Raw genomic sequence first — 18,270 nt, 5'->3', positions numbered from 1 at the left:
CAGGTCCCCCCCATCTCCAGCCCCCAACATCACAGGTCCCCCCGTCTCCAGCCCCCAACATCACAGGTCCCCCCCCCCCCGTCTCCAGCCCTCTACATCAAAGGCATCCCCTCTTCAGCCCCCAACATCACAGGTATCCCCTTTCCAGCTCCCCATATCACAGGTCCCACATAACTGGTCTCCCCTCTCCACCAGCACCCACCAACATTACAGCCCCCCCTGCAACCCCCCACATCACAGGTCCCCCCCTTTGCAGCCACTCACATCACAGTTCCCCCCTTTGCAGCCCCCCACATCACAGGTCCCCCCTTTTCAACCCCCCCACATCACAGGTCCTCCCTTTGCAGCCCCCCACACCACAGGTCCCCCCTTTGCAGACCCCCAACATCACAGCCCCCCGCCCTTGCAACCCTTCACATCACAGGTATCCCCCCTTTTGCAACCCCTCACATCACAGGTCCCCCCCTTGCAACCCTTCACATCACAGGTCCCCCTTTTGCAGCCCCCCGCACCACATGTCCCTCGTTTGCAGCCCCCCCACACCACAGGTCCCCCCCTTAGCAGCCCCCCACACCACAGGTCCCCCCTTTGCAGCCCCCCACATCACAAGTCCCCCCCTTTGCAGCCCCCCACATCACAGGTTCCCCCTTTGCAGCCCCTCACATCACAGGTCCCCCCTTTGCAGACCCCCAACATCACAACCCCCCCTTGCAACCCTTCACATCACAGGTCCCCCCTTTGCAGCCCCCCACACCACAGGTCCCCTGTTTGCAGCCCCCCCACACCACAGGTCCCCCCTTAACAGCCCCCCACACCACAGGTCCCCCCTTTGCAGCCCCCCACATCACAGTTCTCCCCCCCTTTACAGCCCCTATCATCACAGTTTCCCCCATTTGCAGCCCCCCACACCACAGGTCCCCTGTTTGCAGCCCCCCCCCCACACCACAGGTCCCCCCTTAACAGCCCCCCACACCACAGGTCCCCCCCCCTTTGCAGCCCCCCACATCACAGGTCCCCCCTTTGCAGGCCTCCAACATCACAGTTCCCCCCCCTTTACAGCCCCTATGATCACAGTTTCCCCCCTTTATAGCCCCCCCCCACACCACAGGTCCCCCCCTTAACAGCCCCCCACATCATAGGTCCCCCCTTTACAGCCCTTATCATCACAGGTCCCCCCTTTACAGCCCCTATCACAGGTCCCCCCCAACTTTGCAGCCCCCCACATCACAGGTCCTCCCTTTGCAGCCCTCCAACATCACAGTTCCCCCCTTTACAGCCCCTATCACAGGTCCCCCCCCCTTTGCAGCCCCTCACATCACAGGTCCCCCCTTTGCAGCCTCCCACATGACAGGCCCCCCCCTTTACAGCCCCTATCATCACAGGTCCCCCGTTTAACAGCCCCTATCACAGGTCCCCCCCTTTGCAGCCCCTCACATCACAGGTGCCCCCTTTACAGCCCCTATCACAGGTCCCCCCCTCCTTTGCAGCCCCTCACATCACAGGTCCCCCCTTTACAGCCCCTATCATCACAGGTCCCCCCCTTTACAGCTCCTATCACAGGTCCCCCCCCCTTTGCAGCCCCCCTACCTCACAGGTCCCCCTTTGCAGCCCCTATCATGACAGGTCCGCCCTTTGCAGCCCCCACATCACAGGTCCCCTTTTTCAGCCCCCAACATCACAGTTCCCCCCCTTTACAGCCCCTATCATCACAGGTCCCCCACCCCCATTTGCAGCCCCTCACATCACAGGTCCCCTTCTTCAGCGCCCCCCCCCCCCCACACATCAAAGGTCCCCCTCTTACCAGACCCCCCCCCCGCACACACCACAGAACAGGACTCCCACCCTTTCCCTTACACAGTAATAACATTAGGTTCCTTTTTCCTTTCACCAGTATAGTAGATCTTCCCCGAGCAGCTGCAGTCACTGTGCCGACAGGAGGAGGGGCCAGGAGCAGTGAGGAGGCAGAGAGTAGAGGGGAGTGGACTGTCTGTACAGCTCCCATTACAGACTCTGTACCCCTGACCTCCGGACCTCCGCTCACTGTATCAGCTGTCAGGAGGCTCAGACCTGTGTGTGATGCTGCAGCTGCGGAGCACACAGGTCCTGACACTGCTGACAGACTGACACAGTGACCTGTCGGGACTCAGCTAGCCTGCGCTCCAGCCACTGCCAGCCCACAGGGCAGCGGCCTACCGGGAATATTCCCACTATCCTGGTAAGCCAGTCCGGCCCTGTCCCCAGCTCCCGGGGTCCACGTCCCGCACCCGCTCACGTGCTCCGGAAGAGGGGCAGAGCGGGTTGCGGGAGTGACACCCGCAGCAGGTGCCCTGATTGGTCGGCCAGTAAACCAGTACCAATTCACTCCTGCTGTCTATGGCTGTTCGGGGCCATCAGAGACGGCCCCGAACAGCCTGTAATTCCGGGTCACCGGGTCACTGGAGACCCGATTGACCCAGAATCTGCCGCAGATCGCTGGACTGAATTGTCCAGCGATCTGCGGCCATTGCCGACATGGGAGGTCATCATGACCCCCCTGGGCGATATGCCGCAATGCCTGCTGAACGATTTCAGCAGGAATCGGGCACCGGCTCCCCTCCGGCTAGCGGCGGGGGGCCGGGATTTGACAGGACGTACTCAAACGGGGCCGTTTGAGTACGTCCTGCGTCCTTAAGGGGTTAAACCATAGACACGTGAGTTATTTGATATGCGATGAGTCTCAGTGTTCAGTAGTTGTTAGAGATGTATATTGAAGGCGGCATTTGCTGTTTACAGGTTCATTCATCCCCCCCACACACACGATGCATACCCTGAATGCGCTAGAGATATGTAAGTAACAGTCCACATACACATATGAGGATGACATATATACAGGTACTGTGAAGCAATCTCTGTATTTATTTTTAATTTCAGGATGAACGGCTCATGAGCGGCGCTTATCACAGTGTGACCTGGGGATGTTGTTCTTCCTTTTAAATAATTTTCATAACTCACATGGAATATTAATCTGATTTCAAGCATATATACACAGACAGTGGATGCCTGTTTGTCTTTGCTGAGATTTAGTATATACTCTATTCTGGATAATTCATGATCAGTAGGAGATATATCCAAGATGGGCATTTACCCCTTGTGATCATTTTGTAAAGCCTGTGAATATTTAATTCTATCTATATATGATTTATTTGGTACCAATCCCCTGAGGACGTCTCTGGTGAATAATCTAATAGCACTAAGGGATAGAAACGTACGTTGGGAACTGGTGAATATTGGTTATGCTATCTTGCCAAGGGGCAAAGCATTTTCTAGAGTATATAAAAGTGTATTGTATAAAGAGCATGTATAATATGCTGGCATGCCATATTCCTGTGTGCATTATATAGCATTTTGCTGCTGAATTTTTACGGAATATTTCTATAATCTTTATCTTTTGGGATTCACTTTCTGAGTTGGTGATATTTTAATGTATATTAATAAAATAGTTTTAGGCACTTCCCCCATTTTTGTTTATTACATTTTAACTCCAGCAGGCATCTGCCAACAATGGCTTATCCTGAGGAAACTGTAAAAAAACCTTTAACTTATTACTGGCCAGGTAAAGGTCTAAACTATGTTTTCCACTTCTTGAGATTGATTTACTAAGAGTGGAGTTTTCTGTGTGTTTTTTTTTTCCCAGACAGGTATTTTTCCATGGTATTTACAAATTTTTCTGTAACACTCACGTTTCTGAAGACAGGAACTCCGGTGTAAGTGGATCCGCTGGACCTGTGTGGCAGATGACTCAGACCGTGCTAGGGAACGGAGTCTAAGGTGCCGCTAGTCTTCACCAGAGCCCGCCGCAAAGCGGGTTGGGCTTGCAGCTGCAGGCGACACCCAGGTCGTAAGCCCCGGCAACGGCTCGACCACGCAGGCGGCTGAGGAGATGCGAAGCACAGAAGGGATGAGACAACTCGTAGTCAGGATAGCTGTAGGTCAGGGCAGGCAGCACAGTAGCGTAGTCGGGACGTAGCAGAAGTTCAGTAGGCAGGCGGCAGAGAAACAAGGTCAAGGTCACAAGAGCAGGAGATCTGGTACACAGCATGGCAATACAAAGGAACGCTTTCTCTAGGGCACAAGGCAACAAAGATTCGGCAGAGAACTGATGAGGGTGGAGAAATTTATCAAGAAGACACAGGTGGTTACACTAATGAGCGTACTAGCCCTTTAAATCTTAAAGCTCCAGCGTGCGCACGCCTTAAGGGATGGGGACACGTGTGCCGGAGCAGAGAGGTGGGAGCAGAGGCAGGGGAAACACCTGGAGAGTGACAGACTGGGGCTCGCATGTGGGTGCGACCCGCAGTGCGAGTCCCAGCCCCGTCGCCAGCAGAAGGTGGGGGACCATGCGCTCACGGCCAGCGTGAGAGGCCGGAGCGCATAGCGTAACAGTACCCTTTGGTCTCCACCTCCTTTTACGAGAGAGGAAACTCCTGAGAAGGTCACGGTCCAGGATATTCTCCTCAGGTTCCCAAGATCTCTCCTCAGGACCGTAACCCTCCCAGTCGACCCAAAAAATTTTTTACCTCTCACAGTTTTTGCAGAAAGGATCTACCAAACTTTGTAGACATCTGATGAGCCGGAGACAGGTGTTGGGGGAGGATTCTTCTGAGAAAATCGGTTTACATCCAGAGGCTTGAGGAGAGAAACGTGGAAGGAATTTGGAATACATAACGTAGCAGGTAGACGGAGTTTGTAGGAAACAGGATTGATCTTTTAGAATCTGGAAGGGACCAAGGTAGCGGGGACCGAGCTTGTAACAGGGGATCTTTAAGTGGATGTATTTGGATGAAAGCCACACCATGTCACCAGGAGAGAAGGACGGAGGAGATCTTCTACCTTTATCCGCTTGCGCCTTCATGCGTGAAGAAGCCTGGGACAATGACTGTCGGGTCAGTTGCCAGATGGTGGAGAAGTCACAGACCAGCTCATCAACAGCAGGCACACCGGAGGAGACTGGGAGAGGAAGAGGAGGACGGAGATGGAGTCCGTAGACAACAAAAAAGGGAGACGACCTCGTGGACTCGGAATCCTTAAGATTATATGAGAATTCAGCATAGGGGAGAAGGTCGACCCAATCATCTTGGCAAGCTGAAACAAAATGATGAAGATAAGTCTCAAGGATTTGATTGACCCTTTCCACCTGACCGTTGGACTGAGGGTGGTAGGCCGAGGAGAAGTCCAGATTGATGTCCAGACGGTTACAAAGGGCTCGCCAGAACTTAGAGACAAACTGCACACCTCGATCCGAAACGATATGTTGTGGAAGGCCATGTAAACGAAAGACATGCAACAAGAAGTACTTTGCCAGCTGTGGAGCAGAAGGAAGACCTGGTAGAGGAATGAAGTGAGCCATCTTGGAAAACCGATCTACCACGACCCAGATGGCAGTGTTAATATGAGAAGGTGGCAGATCGGTGATGAAATCCATGGCGATATGGGACCAGGGAGTCTCTGGAATGGGTAAAGGCTGTAAGAGTCCTGCAGGTCTTTGCCGAGGAGTTTTGTCACGGGCACAAGTTACACAGGACCGAACAAAATCAGAAACATTATGTTCAAGATGGGGCCACCAGTAGTGCCGGGAAATAAGAAGTAGGGTCTTGCGTATTCCAGGATGTCCTGCTGTCAAGGAAGAATGACCCCATTTCAAGACCTTGCGTCTCAATCTGGTGGGCACAAAGCATCTTCCCGGAGGAATTTGCTGAATCTCGGCAGGAGTGGCAGGAATCAAACGGTCAGGAGGAATAATGTGCCTAGGCGTGGAGTCCAAACCAATGACATCAGAGGACCTGGAGAGTGCATCAGCCCTGATGTTCTTGTCTGCAGGACGGAAGTGAATGAAGAAGTTGAAACGGGAAAAGAACAGTGCCTGGCGGGGGTTCAAACGCTGAGCAGATTGAAGGTATAGAAGATTCTTATGATCGGAGTAGATGCTGACCGGATGAGAAGAACCTTCCAGTAAATGTCGCCATTCCTCCAAAGCTAGCTTAATAGCGAGGAGTTCACGATCTCCAATGGAGTAATTCCTCTCAGCAGGAGAGAAAGTCTTGGAGAAAAACTCACAAGTGTCCCTTTTCCCTTAATGCGCATGTCTCAACACTTAGACGCTGTGGGATTTTCGGCAATTATTGCCGGGCGCATGCCCGGGTATTAACTTATCACAATCATTTCTGTGCGCCTGCGCGGCGTAGTCCGGGAGCAGGAAGCACATTAGATGACACGCGCAAGCGTATTTCCGACATCCATGGTCATGTGGCCCAGATCGGTCCTACTCACCAAGCTAAGTGTTATAAATATATTTCCCACAAAGGAAACTTGTTTCAAGTTTTTCCTCCTAAAATATAGAGCAAGATCATATATCCCTGCTAATTGTCTTAATGTCTTACCAAAGTCATGTATAGAATATTGTCCAGAATGGGGGGAAGTATATCATATTTCTTCCATATATATATCCTTAGATGATTTCCCCATTCATTTGATATTTGTAATAATTTTCATAATTTTGAATTTTTCATAATTAATAATTTTTATGACCATAATTAATAATTGAGTATTACCGCACGACAAATATCATTAACTGTAAGTGAGTATTTCAAGAATATTCATAACAGGCAGTCAAACTAGAAATCAACAGGAGAGAAACCAGCTCTCTGCCCCAGATGTAAAACACTTCTACAGCGCATGGATCCCATTTACAGGCACAATAAAGATCCAAGGAGAAGAATCTGATCCAGCGAGAAAGTAACAGATAAAATAAGTTGCTTTATTGAAGACTTTTTAAAATCAACAGCACTTTGTGGTAGAATGCTCACCAATCCCCTAATGAGTAATTGCTGTTTCCCTGCAATTACTTGTCCAGCGTCGGATTCATTCCTGTACCTTCAATCACTCCATTACTCACTCTCGCGCAAGTGGCTGTTCCTAAATTGCTCTCTCAGGCAGTCACAAAAAAAATCAGGCGCCGCCACCAACAGTTTTTCTCTCCTACCAATTGTTAACAAATTTAACAAAATAATAAGGAAAAACCAAACTTATGAATGTCATGGCATAAAAGAGCCACATTAATTTCATGAGGGAAAATGAAAACATCACCCCAAGGTTCTCAGAAGCTTTGCCTTTACTTCTAGAAGAAGCCCCATGTTTGTCATGATCACTGCTGGGTTCTGTGTTTGGAAAACTGCATATTGAATGGCTGGGAGGCAGTGGCGCAGGGTCATCATGCTGATGGAGTTGGGCAGCCATGTATTCTAGCTGCTGGTGGAGATCTTCCAGTGTTCTGGTGAGTGTATCAACATGGCCCTCAAGGTGGGTGGACGCAACGGAGACTAGAGCTTGGGCCCCATGGACACCCGGCTAAATACAGGAATGGATAGCAGAGACTAGAGCTTGGTCCCCCTGGACAACTGGCTAAATACAGGAATGAATAGCAGATACTAGAGCTTGGGCCCCATGGACAACTGACTAAATACAGGAATGGATAGAAGATACTAGAGCTTGGGCCCCATGGACAACTGGCTAAATACAGTAATGGATAGCAGAGACTAGAGCTTGGGCCCCATGGACAACCGGCTAAATACAGGAATGGACAGAAGAGACTAGAGCTTGGGCCCCATGGACAACCGGCTAAATACAGGAATGGACAGAAGAGACTAGAGCTTGGGCCCCATGGACAACCGGCTAAATACAGAAATGGACAGAAGAGACTAGAGCTTGGGCCCCATGGACAACCGGCTAAATACAGAAATGGACAGAAGAGACTAGAGCTTGGGCCCCATGGACAACCGGCTAAATACAGGAATGGATAGCACATGAATTTCAGTATTTTGTCCTTTTATAATCCAGTAAAATTGACAAAGACTAGACACAAACCTAGCAGACCCTATTAAAGTCAATGAAGTCTCATGGGATCCATCGGTGTCTGTTGTGTGATGAACAGTCCAGCTCCTGGTCCTGAACAGAATCTGCGAAGTAGGCCTCTGAACAGAGCCTCCGGTACAGATCTGAACATAGCCTTAGACTGCTTTTGTTTGAATTAAGACACAGGAAACGTTAAAACGTTTTTTTAAACTTGGTTCATTGCACAAGTAAAATAAATTGAACAATAAAAATGACAACACGTTTCAGGCCTTCTAATCTGCACACTTCCTCAGGTCATAGTCCATATGCATATTCATTTGTATACACATTCAAAAGAACTGCCACTATCATGAGTCAACTGTAAGTTGAAGCGCTGATGGCTCTTTGTATCTATCAAATACTGTATTTTCCGACATATAAGACGACTGGGCGTATAAGACGACCCCCAACTTTTATAGTTGAAATATAGAGTTTGGGATATACTCGCTGTATAAGGCTACCCCTATACTGCCATGCACGGTACCTTACCAGTGATTGGCTGGTTGTTGTATACATAGCCTTCTTGGATTGGTCAGCTTGCCCTGCCTGCCTAGCCCTCCCTGTCTCCAAGACTATCAGAGCGGTACATGTCTCTTTCACCCTTCTGGCCCGCCCTTTTATCCCATTACCGTACCTCCTTCTCTGCCTCTCAGATCTCGCACATGCGCAATTGTTCCCCCCACATTAGGCTGTCAGCATAGTTCCCCCACATTAGGTTGTCAGCATAGTTCCCCCACATTAGGTTGTCAGTATAGTTCCCCCACATTAGGTTGTCAGTATAGTTCCCCCACATTAGGTTGTCAGTATAGTTCCCCCACATTAGTTTGGCAGTATAGTTCCCCCACATTAGGTTGGCAGTACAGTTCCCCCACATTAGGTTGTCTGTATAGTTCCCCCACATTAGGTTGTCAGTATAGTTCCCCCACATTAGGTTGTGTGCATAGTTTCCCCACATTAGGTTGTCAGTATAGTTCCTCCACATTAGGTTGTCATTATAGTTCCCCCACATTAGGATGTCAGTATAGTTCCCCCACATTAGGTTGTCACTCAGTATAGTTCCCCCACATTAGGTTGGCAGTATAGTTCCCCCACATTAGGTTAGCAGTATAGTTCCCCCACATTAGGCTGGCAGTATAGTTCCCCCACATTAGGTTGGCAGTATATTTCCCCCACATTAGGTTGTCAGCATAGTTCCCCCCCCCCCCCACATTAGGTTGGCAGTATAGTTCCCCCACATTAGGTTGGCAGTATAGTTCCCCCACATTAGGTTGGCAGTATAGTTCCCCCACATTAGGCTGGCAGTATAGTTCCCCCACATTAGGTTGGCAGTATAGTTCCCCCACATTAGGTTGGCAGCATAGTTCCCCCCCCACATTAGGTTGACAGCATAGTTCCCCCCCACATTAGGTTGACAGCATAGTTCCCCCCCCCCCCCCCCCACATTAGGCTGGCAGTATAGTTCCCCCACATTAGGTTGGCAGTATATTTCCCCCACATTAGGTTGTCAGCATAGTTCCCCCCCCCCCCCACATTAGGTTGGCAGTATAGTTCCCCCACATTAGGTTGGCAGTATAGTTCCCCCACATTAGGTTGGCAGTATAGTTCCCCCACATTAGGCTGGCAGTATAGTTCCCCCACATTAGGTTGGCAGTATAGTTCCCCCACATTAGGTTGGCAGTATAGTTCCCCCACATTAGGCTGGCAGTATAGTTCCCCCACATTAGGTTGGCAGTATAGTTCCCCCACATTAGGTTGGCAGCATAGTTCCCCCCCCACATTAGGTTGACAGCATAGTTCCCCCCCACATTAGGTTGACAGCATAGTTCCCCCCCCCCCCCACATTAGGTTGGCAGTATAGTTAACCCCCACATTAGCAGTAGGTCTTGGGACCAGAAGAGCGGTGGTCGGTGCACCGAAGATGACGTGCCGCTGGTAACTTACCATGCGCGCATCCGCCTCCTCGCTGCCCCGCTTCACTCTGATCTGTTTCTATGGGCGCACGCAAGGGACGTCAGTGACGTCCCTGCGTGCACTACCTCCCGGCAACCCCTGCGTTTTTAAAGTTAACGCGGGGCCGCAGAAAGGTAACAGGGACATCCTTGTGTCCCGAAAAGATCTTTCGGGACACAGGGATGTCCCGAATGTGACAGGGTAAATTAATCTCGGCCAGGACGCCCGGGGTATGGATAATCCATACCCCAGGCATCCTGGTCGACTGCAGCAACCGTACAAGAGGACCCCCAACTTTTGAGAACATTTTCCTGGGTTTTATATGCCGGACAATACAGTATCTAAAATACAATTTAAAGTCACAAATGTATTTACATCAGTGCAAAAGTAAATATGTAACTTCTCAGCGTTATGTAGAATAATGTAACATAATTTTCAAGGACGATTGCCGGGCCGTGCACTATTTAACACTTTAGCAAAGTGTTAATCAAATGTTGGTCTCCCACCTGTTCTGCAAAGATTGGTGCGGAGAGACACGGCTCACACTGGGCTGTACAGTTGCCATGGTAACCGTATTATGCCCAGCAGGGACTCACCGGGCGTCATATGCCTCGGCAACTCTTCCACCCAGCGTGTGCTGGGTCTTTCCGAACACACCTTTGCAGGACAGTAGAGAGATCAATGCTGGACTTCCACTTTATTAATACTTTATTAAATAACATAAAGGAACGAGGGTCAACCTTTTCACTAAGCACAGAATTTAGCTTATAAGCGGGGAATACAAGGGTCAGTGTAATTTATTATTTTGGCCACTAGATGTCCTCATAATACAAGACTAGTTTTGCTAAGCAGAGGGTAATTGAGGATCTCTGGGGCGTAAGAATTACAGGATATTCTATTTCAGGGAAATGTAGTAAACATTCGTAGAAATATGAATTACACAGAAAGCGAGATAAGCACAATATACACATATTGGGCCTCATTTACTAAGCTGAAACCGACCAGTTTTTTATCAAGTTATTTTGGCGCAGAGTGTCTGCAACATGTCTGCGCCAGTGTGCGCCAAGAAAAAACGACAAACCCGACATTGCATTGTGAAAAGCTGAAAAGGGGGCGTGGTCTGTTGCAAGTTGTTATGGCCGGGCCAAAAAGGGGCGTTGTTTCACAACCGGACCTATTTACTATTGAATTCACAGAAAATCCTGTGGATAAATGGCTGGAAATTTCCACCTAGAAAAAGATGGTGAGAAAATTTTCCTGACTTTTCCCCATAGTAAATAGAGCGGAATCCTGCAAGTCTGGAGCAACATTTCCCACTAGTAAAAACTGGACACTCTTAGTAAATGAGGCCCATTATTTAAGAATGTTTATACAAATAATAAATGTGTTAGAATGGAAGAAATTTGAATCATTAATAAATATCTAAAGATTAAAGGATGTGTCTCAGGACACATTTATGTCGAGGGAAAAATGTACTGTATGTTGGTATATAACACTGAGATGGTGGCAAAGAAGAACATACAGGGGGGAGGAAAAATTTGCAGACATCACTTCATAAATTTGCGCAAACAGGAAGCCCCTGGATAGTGCAAATAAAGGGTGAAACGCTCACACACATTTCTACGCCAGACAGTCACTGGAGTTCATTTGCGGGCAAAAAAAAATGTATGCAAGTGATAAGTTCAGCACACCAACCAATGCACCTGCTAACCACACATCCTGGAAGTGCAGAAGAAAAAAATGACAAAGCCAGCGCAGACAACATAAAAAAGCGTAAAATAAGATAATAATTTCAGCGCAAATCAATGCGCAAAAAAAAAAAACACTGTGCGCGCAATTTTGCAGGTGTGCATCAGTTGATAAATAAATGATTCCCGCATAGTATGTAAGAATTGCCTGCAGAGACTTTCTCGAAAATCTATCTGGCTTATGAAAACATGGGATCTAACGTCTGCCGCCCCTCCCCGGTCACTTACCGTATTTTTCGCCATATAAGACGCACTTTTTCTTCCCCAAAACTGGGGGGGGGGGGGAAGTTGGTGCGTCATATACGGCGAATACACACCTATCGCAGCGGTCCCTGCGGCCATCAACGGCCGGGACCCGTGGCTAATACAGGACATCACCGATCGTGGTGATGCCCTGTATTAACCCTTCAGATGCGGCGATCAAAGCTGACCGCCGCGTCTGAAGTGAAAGTGACACTAACCTGGCTGCTCAGTCGGGCTGTTTCGGGACCGCCGCTGTGAAATCGCGGTGTCGCGGACAGCTTACAGGACACCGGGAGGGACCTTACCTGCCTCCTCGGTGTTTGCTCCGTGTAGGGATCCCCTGCATGGCCGGCGCTCTCCTTCGACGCCATCACGTCATCGCGCATGCCGTCCCGTCATCCAATAGGAGCGGCGTGCGTAGCGACGTGATGGCGGCGATGTGATGACGGCGATGGAGAGCGCGGATCCCGGGGAAGAAGACGTCCGGAGCGTCGGGGACACCACGGGGACGCAGCGACAGCGATGGAGGGCAACATCCAGGGCAGCGGTGATGGGTCCGGAGCGGCGGGGACACGCGAGTACCGATGCGGGGACACCCGAGTACCGCGAGGACCTCCAGATGTTGCAAAACTACAACTCCCAGCAAGCCCGGACAGCCCGGGCATGCTGGTAGTTGTAGTTTTGCAACATCTGGAGGTCCGCAGGCTGAAGATCACTGTTGGGTTCAGAATCTTTTTTTTTCTAGATTTTGTAACCTTTAAAATTGGGTGCGTCTTATATGCCGGTGCGTCCTATAGGGCGAAAAATACGGTATATCATACAACTTTATTTACAAATCTGCTCTTTCCTCTAGAATAATTATAGTATCGTCTGGAATATCATCTTTGGACCTCGCACCCAATGGCAGTTCTTCATCATGTCTCCCACTAGTGGTTTTGGTTTCCTGAATTGGTCTATACGAGTCCCGCACAAAGTGTTTCCTCCAGCAGTACAGGCCGGCGCCAAATATAAGACATAGAGAAAATACAGTCACACAGACAACAATGGCGGTCGTGGTATTAACGTTAGCGACAGACGATGCATAAGAGAAGTTGATGTCTTCTTCCTGGAGCGCGCGCCTCGTCACGTGAACCACGTTGGATATTTCCGATTGTCGCAAGGTTTTGTCAACCGAGCGGATTGCGATGTAAGTGATGATGCCGCTGCCGGTCGTCACGTTGTGAAGTCTGAATGTGAAGGTTTCCACGCTGCCGCCGTTCTTCGGTTGGAGAGATGAAGCATTGATGGACAAGGCCTTGGAAAATTCTCGTTGTAACTCCAATGGATTACTGCCGATCCTGATGTCATAGCTGGACGCTGATGGGGAACAGAAAATATTTTTACATCCATTAACGTCATTTAAAGGGGTACTCCGGCCCTGAGACATCTTATCCCCTATACAAAGGATAGGGGATAAGATGTCTCACCATGGGGGTCCCGCAATCTTGTATTCACCACGCACCTGTTTGAGCTGCATGCCGCGGTGCCAGCTCACAAATCTATGATCAGGTGACAACCACGGGGCCGGAGTATCATGACGTCACGACTCCGCCCCCGTGTGACGTCACCCCCAGCCCCCGCTATGCAAGTCTATGGAAGGCCAAAAACACCATTTTCACCCAATACACCCAGATCACAGCCCCACCTTACTCCACAAGCTCCACATTTCCAGGTGAATGTGATGGTCTGGCTTTCATACCCAATCTTTTTGTTCTTGGAGGGGGAGATAAGCTGCCGCCAGAGGTGCTTGGAAGCTTTCTCCCCTTTTCAAATTCAGAATAACCAAGGAAACTGTATGAGGTTCAGCAAATTCCTTACAAGAGCCCATTCCTGATGAATGGGACTCATGCACAGAACTTGCTGGGTGTCATACGGTTGCCTGGACAACTGTACTGCCCAGCATTAGCTGCATCTCTCTGCACCAATCTATGCAGATCAGGCAGGAGACCAACACTAGTTACCAGACAATTGTCATATCAAGGAAAACCTACCAGATCCTTGGTCATAATCATCCCCTGGTGCTGTCCAGGATAGCACCACGTGGTCATTCTCCAGTCTTGCCTCAAGGTCGAATATTTTACATGGAGGAAAAACGTCCTCCTCCTCTGTGTTCTCTGGGACATCAGTTACGGTAAAACTCCCAAGAAAGTGAATTCTGCTGAATGGTTCATTGAAGCTCAGTCCTTCACTACTGAACAATGGTTTAGGAGGATTCATATTGATGGTGCCTGCAATAAACACAGGTAACATAGTAAAATAGTTTGTAAGGTTGAAAAAAAAACAGAGTCCATCGAGTTCCACATAGAACCCTACTATGTTGATCCAGAGGAAGGCAAAAAAAAAAAAACATGAGGCTAATGCCAATTGCTCCAGAACAAAGGAAAAATTCCCTTCCGACTCCAATATGGCATCATGGCAATATGGCATAAATCTAGTATCCATAACCGGTCATATTATATTTAAAAAAAAAAAAACCTAGGCCCCCTTGAACTTATTTATTGAGTCCGACATCACAACATCATGTGACAGAGAGTTCCATAGTCTCACTGCTCTTACAGGAATCTCTGTCTGTGTTGATGGTGAAACCTTTTTTCCTCTAGATGTAGAGTGATTGGATCAGAAGTCCTCTGATGCAGCCATATAAGGCCATGTTTATTTGGTGGAAAATGTGCAGAGTGTGGAATCTTCCAAAAGAATAGACATGACTATCCTGTTTGCGGACGCCGGATCGGAATTTCCGCTGCAAAAACATCTGGTGTGGAAATTCTGGATTGTGAAAAGTGCAGCAGAATCCCATTGAAATCATTGAGACCCTGCTGCAGCAGAATATCCCTGCGAAATATTCCATGCGGACATTCTGCATAAATTCTGCCGTGTGAACATACCCTTAGGGTGTCAGATCCTTTTAAAAAGTAAGGCAGAAACATTGATCTTTGCACAGGTTTTGAAACATCGCTTCAAACCACTGGAAACCACATCACAGCATTCAACGCTTACCATTTTCTATGTATCCCGGAACATACATGGCTCGGTTGTTTAGTGCATGCCCCAGTAAAGTAGTATTTGTCCATGAAGCAACAATATTCACTGCATATCTGCCATTTGTAGGGAACCAAAATACATATCTGGAATATATGCCATCATCCTTGACAGTGTCAGCACCTAGAATGCATATAAGTATAAAAGGGTCATACTAAAAGCGCAATATCTTCTGCAATATGGTTATACACCAAAGGCTATGAACACCTAAGTAGATTATAAAATTGTATTGTATTAACTAAAACATATTAACAATTGCTTTAATTTAGAAATTTTGAACCTTCTGCAGCTGGTATGACTTACAGTACAATACAAGCTGCTGGGCGCCTTTCATGCCATAGACAAGCTCTCAGTCTGCAGCCCCTCTCTCTACTCTTCAAAATGCAAAACTAAGCTGACATCTTTGCCATCAAATAAAATAAACTTTGCATGTGAAAATGTCAGCTAAGATTGGTTCAGGACAGGAGAGAAAAGGGCTGTGTTGACTGATCCATCCAAGAGCCAAAAGGTAACATATTTTTTGACTAAAAGCTATTTTAAATCTATTTTATGAAGAAAATTAAAGAAGAAACGGCAAGAAAGAAAGAGAAGGAGACAAAAGAAGGAAGAAGAGGAGGAGGAGAAAAAAAAGAAGGAAGAAGAGGATAGGAGAAAGAAGAAAAAATTAGGAGGAGAAGAAAAAAGAGGAGTGTGGAGGGAAGTAAAAGACGAAAGAAGAGGAGGAGGAGGAGGAGGAAAAAGAAGGAACAAGAAGAGGAGGAGGATGAAAAGAATCAATTGGAGGAGGAGAAAAAAGAAGTAAGTAGAGAGGGATGGAAAAGAAGGAAGAGAGGAAGGAGAAAAGATAAATAAAGGAGATGAAGATCAAAAAGAAGGAAGAGAAGGAGGAAAAAATAAGGAGTAGGGAAAAGAAGAAAAAAGAGGAGGAGGAGGAGGAAATAGGAAGGAACAAGAAGAGGAGGAGAAAAATAATAAAATGGAGGAGGAGAAAAAAGAAGTAAAGGAAAGGCGGATCAAAAAGAAGGAAGGAGTGGAGGAGGATAAAAAATAATAAAGAAGAGGAAGAGGAGACGAAAGAAGGTAGGAGAGAAAGAGGAAAAAGAAGGGAGGAAGAGAAGAGGAAAAAGAAGAAAGGAAAGGAAGAAGAGAAGGAGGAAAAGGGTAGTAGGAAGATGAAGAAAGAATAAAAAGAAAAAAGAAGAAGCTTGTACTGTAATATAGAAGATTTATGTATATATTGTGAGCACATTCCACAGCACTTTACAACTCTTAGGGTACATGTAAGGACAGACATCAGACATTACAAAATTGCACAACAGTTATTCAAATAAGAGGAGTGAAGTCCCTGCCTGCAAGAGCTTATTATCTACAACGAGTTATATTACATATAATGAAACAAGGAAAATGTCTGCAATGGTGACCATAAACATCTAATAATATACTAGAATTAGTTATTTAAAACAAAGATATTTAAAAATAATAATAATAAAATAAAAATGTATTGATCTGATTTCTTTAGGTTTTGAAAGAGTAAGGAAACCATCGTGCACATTAGGAGGACATTTTAGTTAGCTTGGTTAACTTTCATCTAATATGTTTGGCCAGCTTAGATGAGCACAATGCCTACTCCCCTTGTATATCTAATCCCTCTGTCAGTAACAAATTCTTTAGGTGGTGATATGTTAGTAAATGTGATGCCTCACCTGCACCATTATCATTCAGTGTCACAATGATGGGATCTCTGGATTCTGGTTCAATGACCGCCGTCACGTACGCTCCCAGCACTGCTGCATGTCCTTGCTTAAGTTCCACAAAGACAGTCACCGGCTGTGGAAAAGTGATCGTTCCCTCAATGGCTTCACCGGTCATAGTCACAGGGGGCACAGTATATGAGGATGGTCTGGAGATCACCAGAATGCCAAGAACCTGGCTGATGTTTAAGAAGTTTTCTATGATATATGTCCAAGAGCCAACCTGCAAATACAAGAAATACATGGACAGATAAACACCATGATCAGGAAAAATGTTTTTGACTCTTTGCTTCATTTTCTGTCATTTTACCTGTGAGGTTCCTGGAACCTTTAGATAAGATAGTTGAGATTTGAAGTCGTGGTCAAGATTTTCATTGGTATAAGTGTATCCTGAGGGGTCCTGGATGGTGACATTAGGTGGCTCGGCGGCCTGCCAGGTAATACTGAACACTGTATGATTCCCCACAGTCTTGTCCATAATGACTGAACCAAAGAGACGACCCTCTGCCTGGATAAGTCTCTGGACACTTGTTATCTACAACAGAGAAAACAGAGCAATATAATAAAAGGATGGCAATGGATTCAGTTCACCTGGGCAGAGTAGGACTACACCACTTAATAATGCCATAAACCACGTCCAGCACGGTAATCATGCAGTTAAAACTTTGAATGCTTGATTCCATTATTAAAGGAGTTCTCCAACATAAGGTAACTTTACTAATTACCTGTCAGACAGTAATGGACATGCTTATCAAGGATCTGTGCTTTTGTTGGTGGTAAATGGCCAGGTCCTGTGTCCCCCATCGTACTGCTAATTTGTTTGTGTGAACTGGCTACTTCCTGTTTCTATGCCCTCCCTCCAACTACAATCCCCAGGATCCCTTGTTTCTGGGTGGGAGGTGACTTATCTCCCTCCCACACATTAACCACTCCACCTATTGCAGCACAGCTAGGCTCGCTTTCATGCTGTGCTGTGCTTGAAACCTCACTTCCCTGCATCCCTGTGGAGAATGATCTCCGTCCCACCAAGTGGTTGGTCCACCCATTTATGCACAGACAGGCTCCATTCCAACACTGGACTAGCGATGCATTGTAGCGATGCACTAGCGATGCATTGACTAGCGATGCATTGAGAAAACTAATTTTGTGTCCTGCGAAAAATGAACACTCAGGGCAAGGATCACATAAGAATTACGAGACCAGTCATCAAACAAAAGTACAGACTCTGACATATTGTGAACTACACTAACTTTATAGCCAATGTAGCATAATCAAATAAAATAAAAATCCTGGGATACCCCATTAAAAGTGGCAGATACACAGAATGGCAAAACACACAGCACCGTAACTCATATGAGTACGAGCACCTGAAACGCGTCACATTTGTTTTCCTATCCTGTGTATAGAATAAAACATGATATAATAAAACATCTAAAGGTTTAACTAACTACTCAATTACAGCTTTGGACTTGGTTCATTGCTTTATAATTAAAAAGATGGCTATTCGTACCAAGGGACAAAATCAAATATTATCTACAATAGTACAAGGGGAGGTGCCAAATCACCAAATCAGT

At 47.2% G+C, this 18,270-nt stretch overlaps 1 protein-coding gene across 1 annotated transcript in view; it reads right to left on the bottom strand.

Annotated features, from left to right (window-relative positions):
• Positions 1–9,791: 9,791 nt before the first annotated feature.
• LOC130277412 (calcium-activated chloride channel regulator 1-like) overlaps positions 9,792–18,270 on the bottom strand; it is a 67,035-nt gene continuing 58,556 nt past the window's right edge. The window contains exons 11-15 of the mRNA XM_056528083.1: positions 17,007–17,231; positions 16,649–16,919; positions 14,904–15,068; positions 13,898–14,134; positions 9,792–13,223 (exon numbers count right to left, since the gene is read on the bottom strand). Of these exons, the coding sequence (XP_056384058.1) occupies positions 12,697–13,223; positions 13,898–14,134; positions 14,904–15,068; positions 16,649–16,919; positions 17,007–17,231 (1,425 nt within the window). The 3' untranslated portion in view covers positions 9,792–12,696. The remainder of the gene's footprint in view (positions 13,224–13,897; positions 14,135–14,903; positions 15,069–16,648; positions 16,920–17,006; positions 17,232–18,270) is intronic.

This window comes from Hyla sarda, chromosome 6 (genome assembly GCF_029499605.1).
Source record: "Hyla sarda isolate aHylSar1 chromosome 6, aHylSar1.hap1, whole genome shotgun sequence".
NCBI classification, from domain to species: Eukaryota; Metazoa; Chordata; class Amphibia; order Anura; family Hylidae; genus Hyla; species Hyla sarda.
This window is presented reverse-complemented; position numbering and strand designations above follow the sequence as displayed.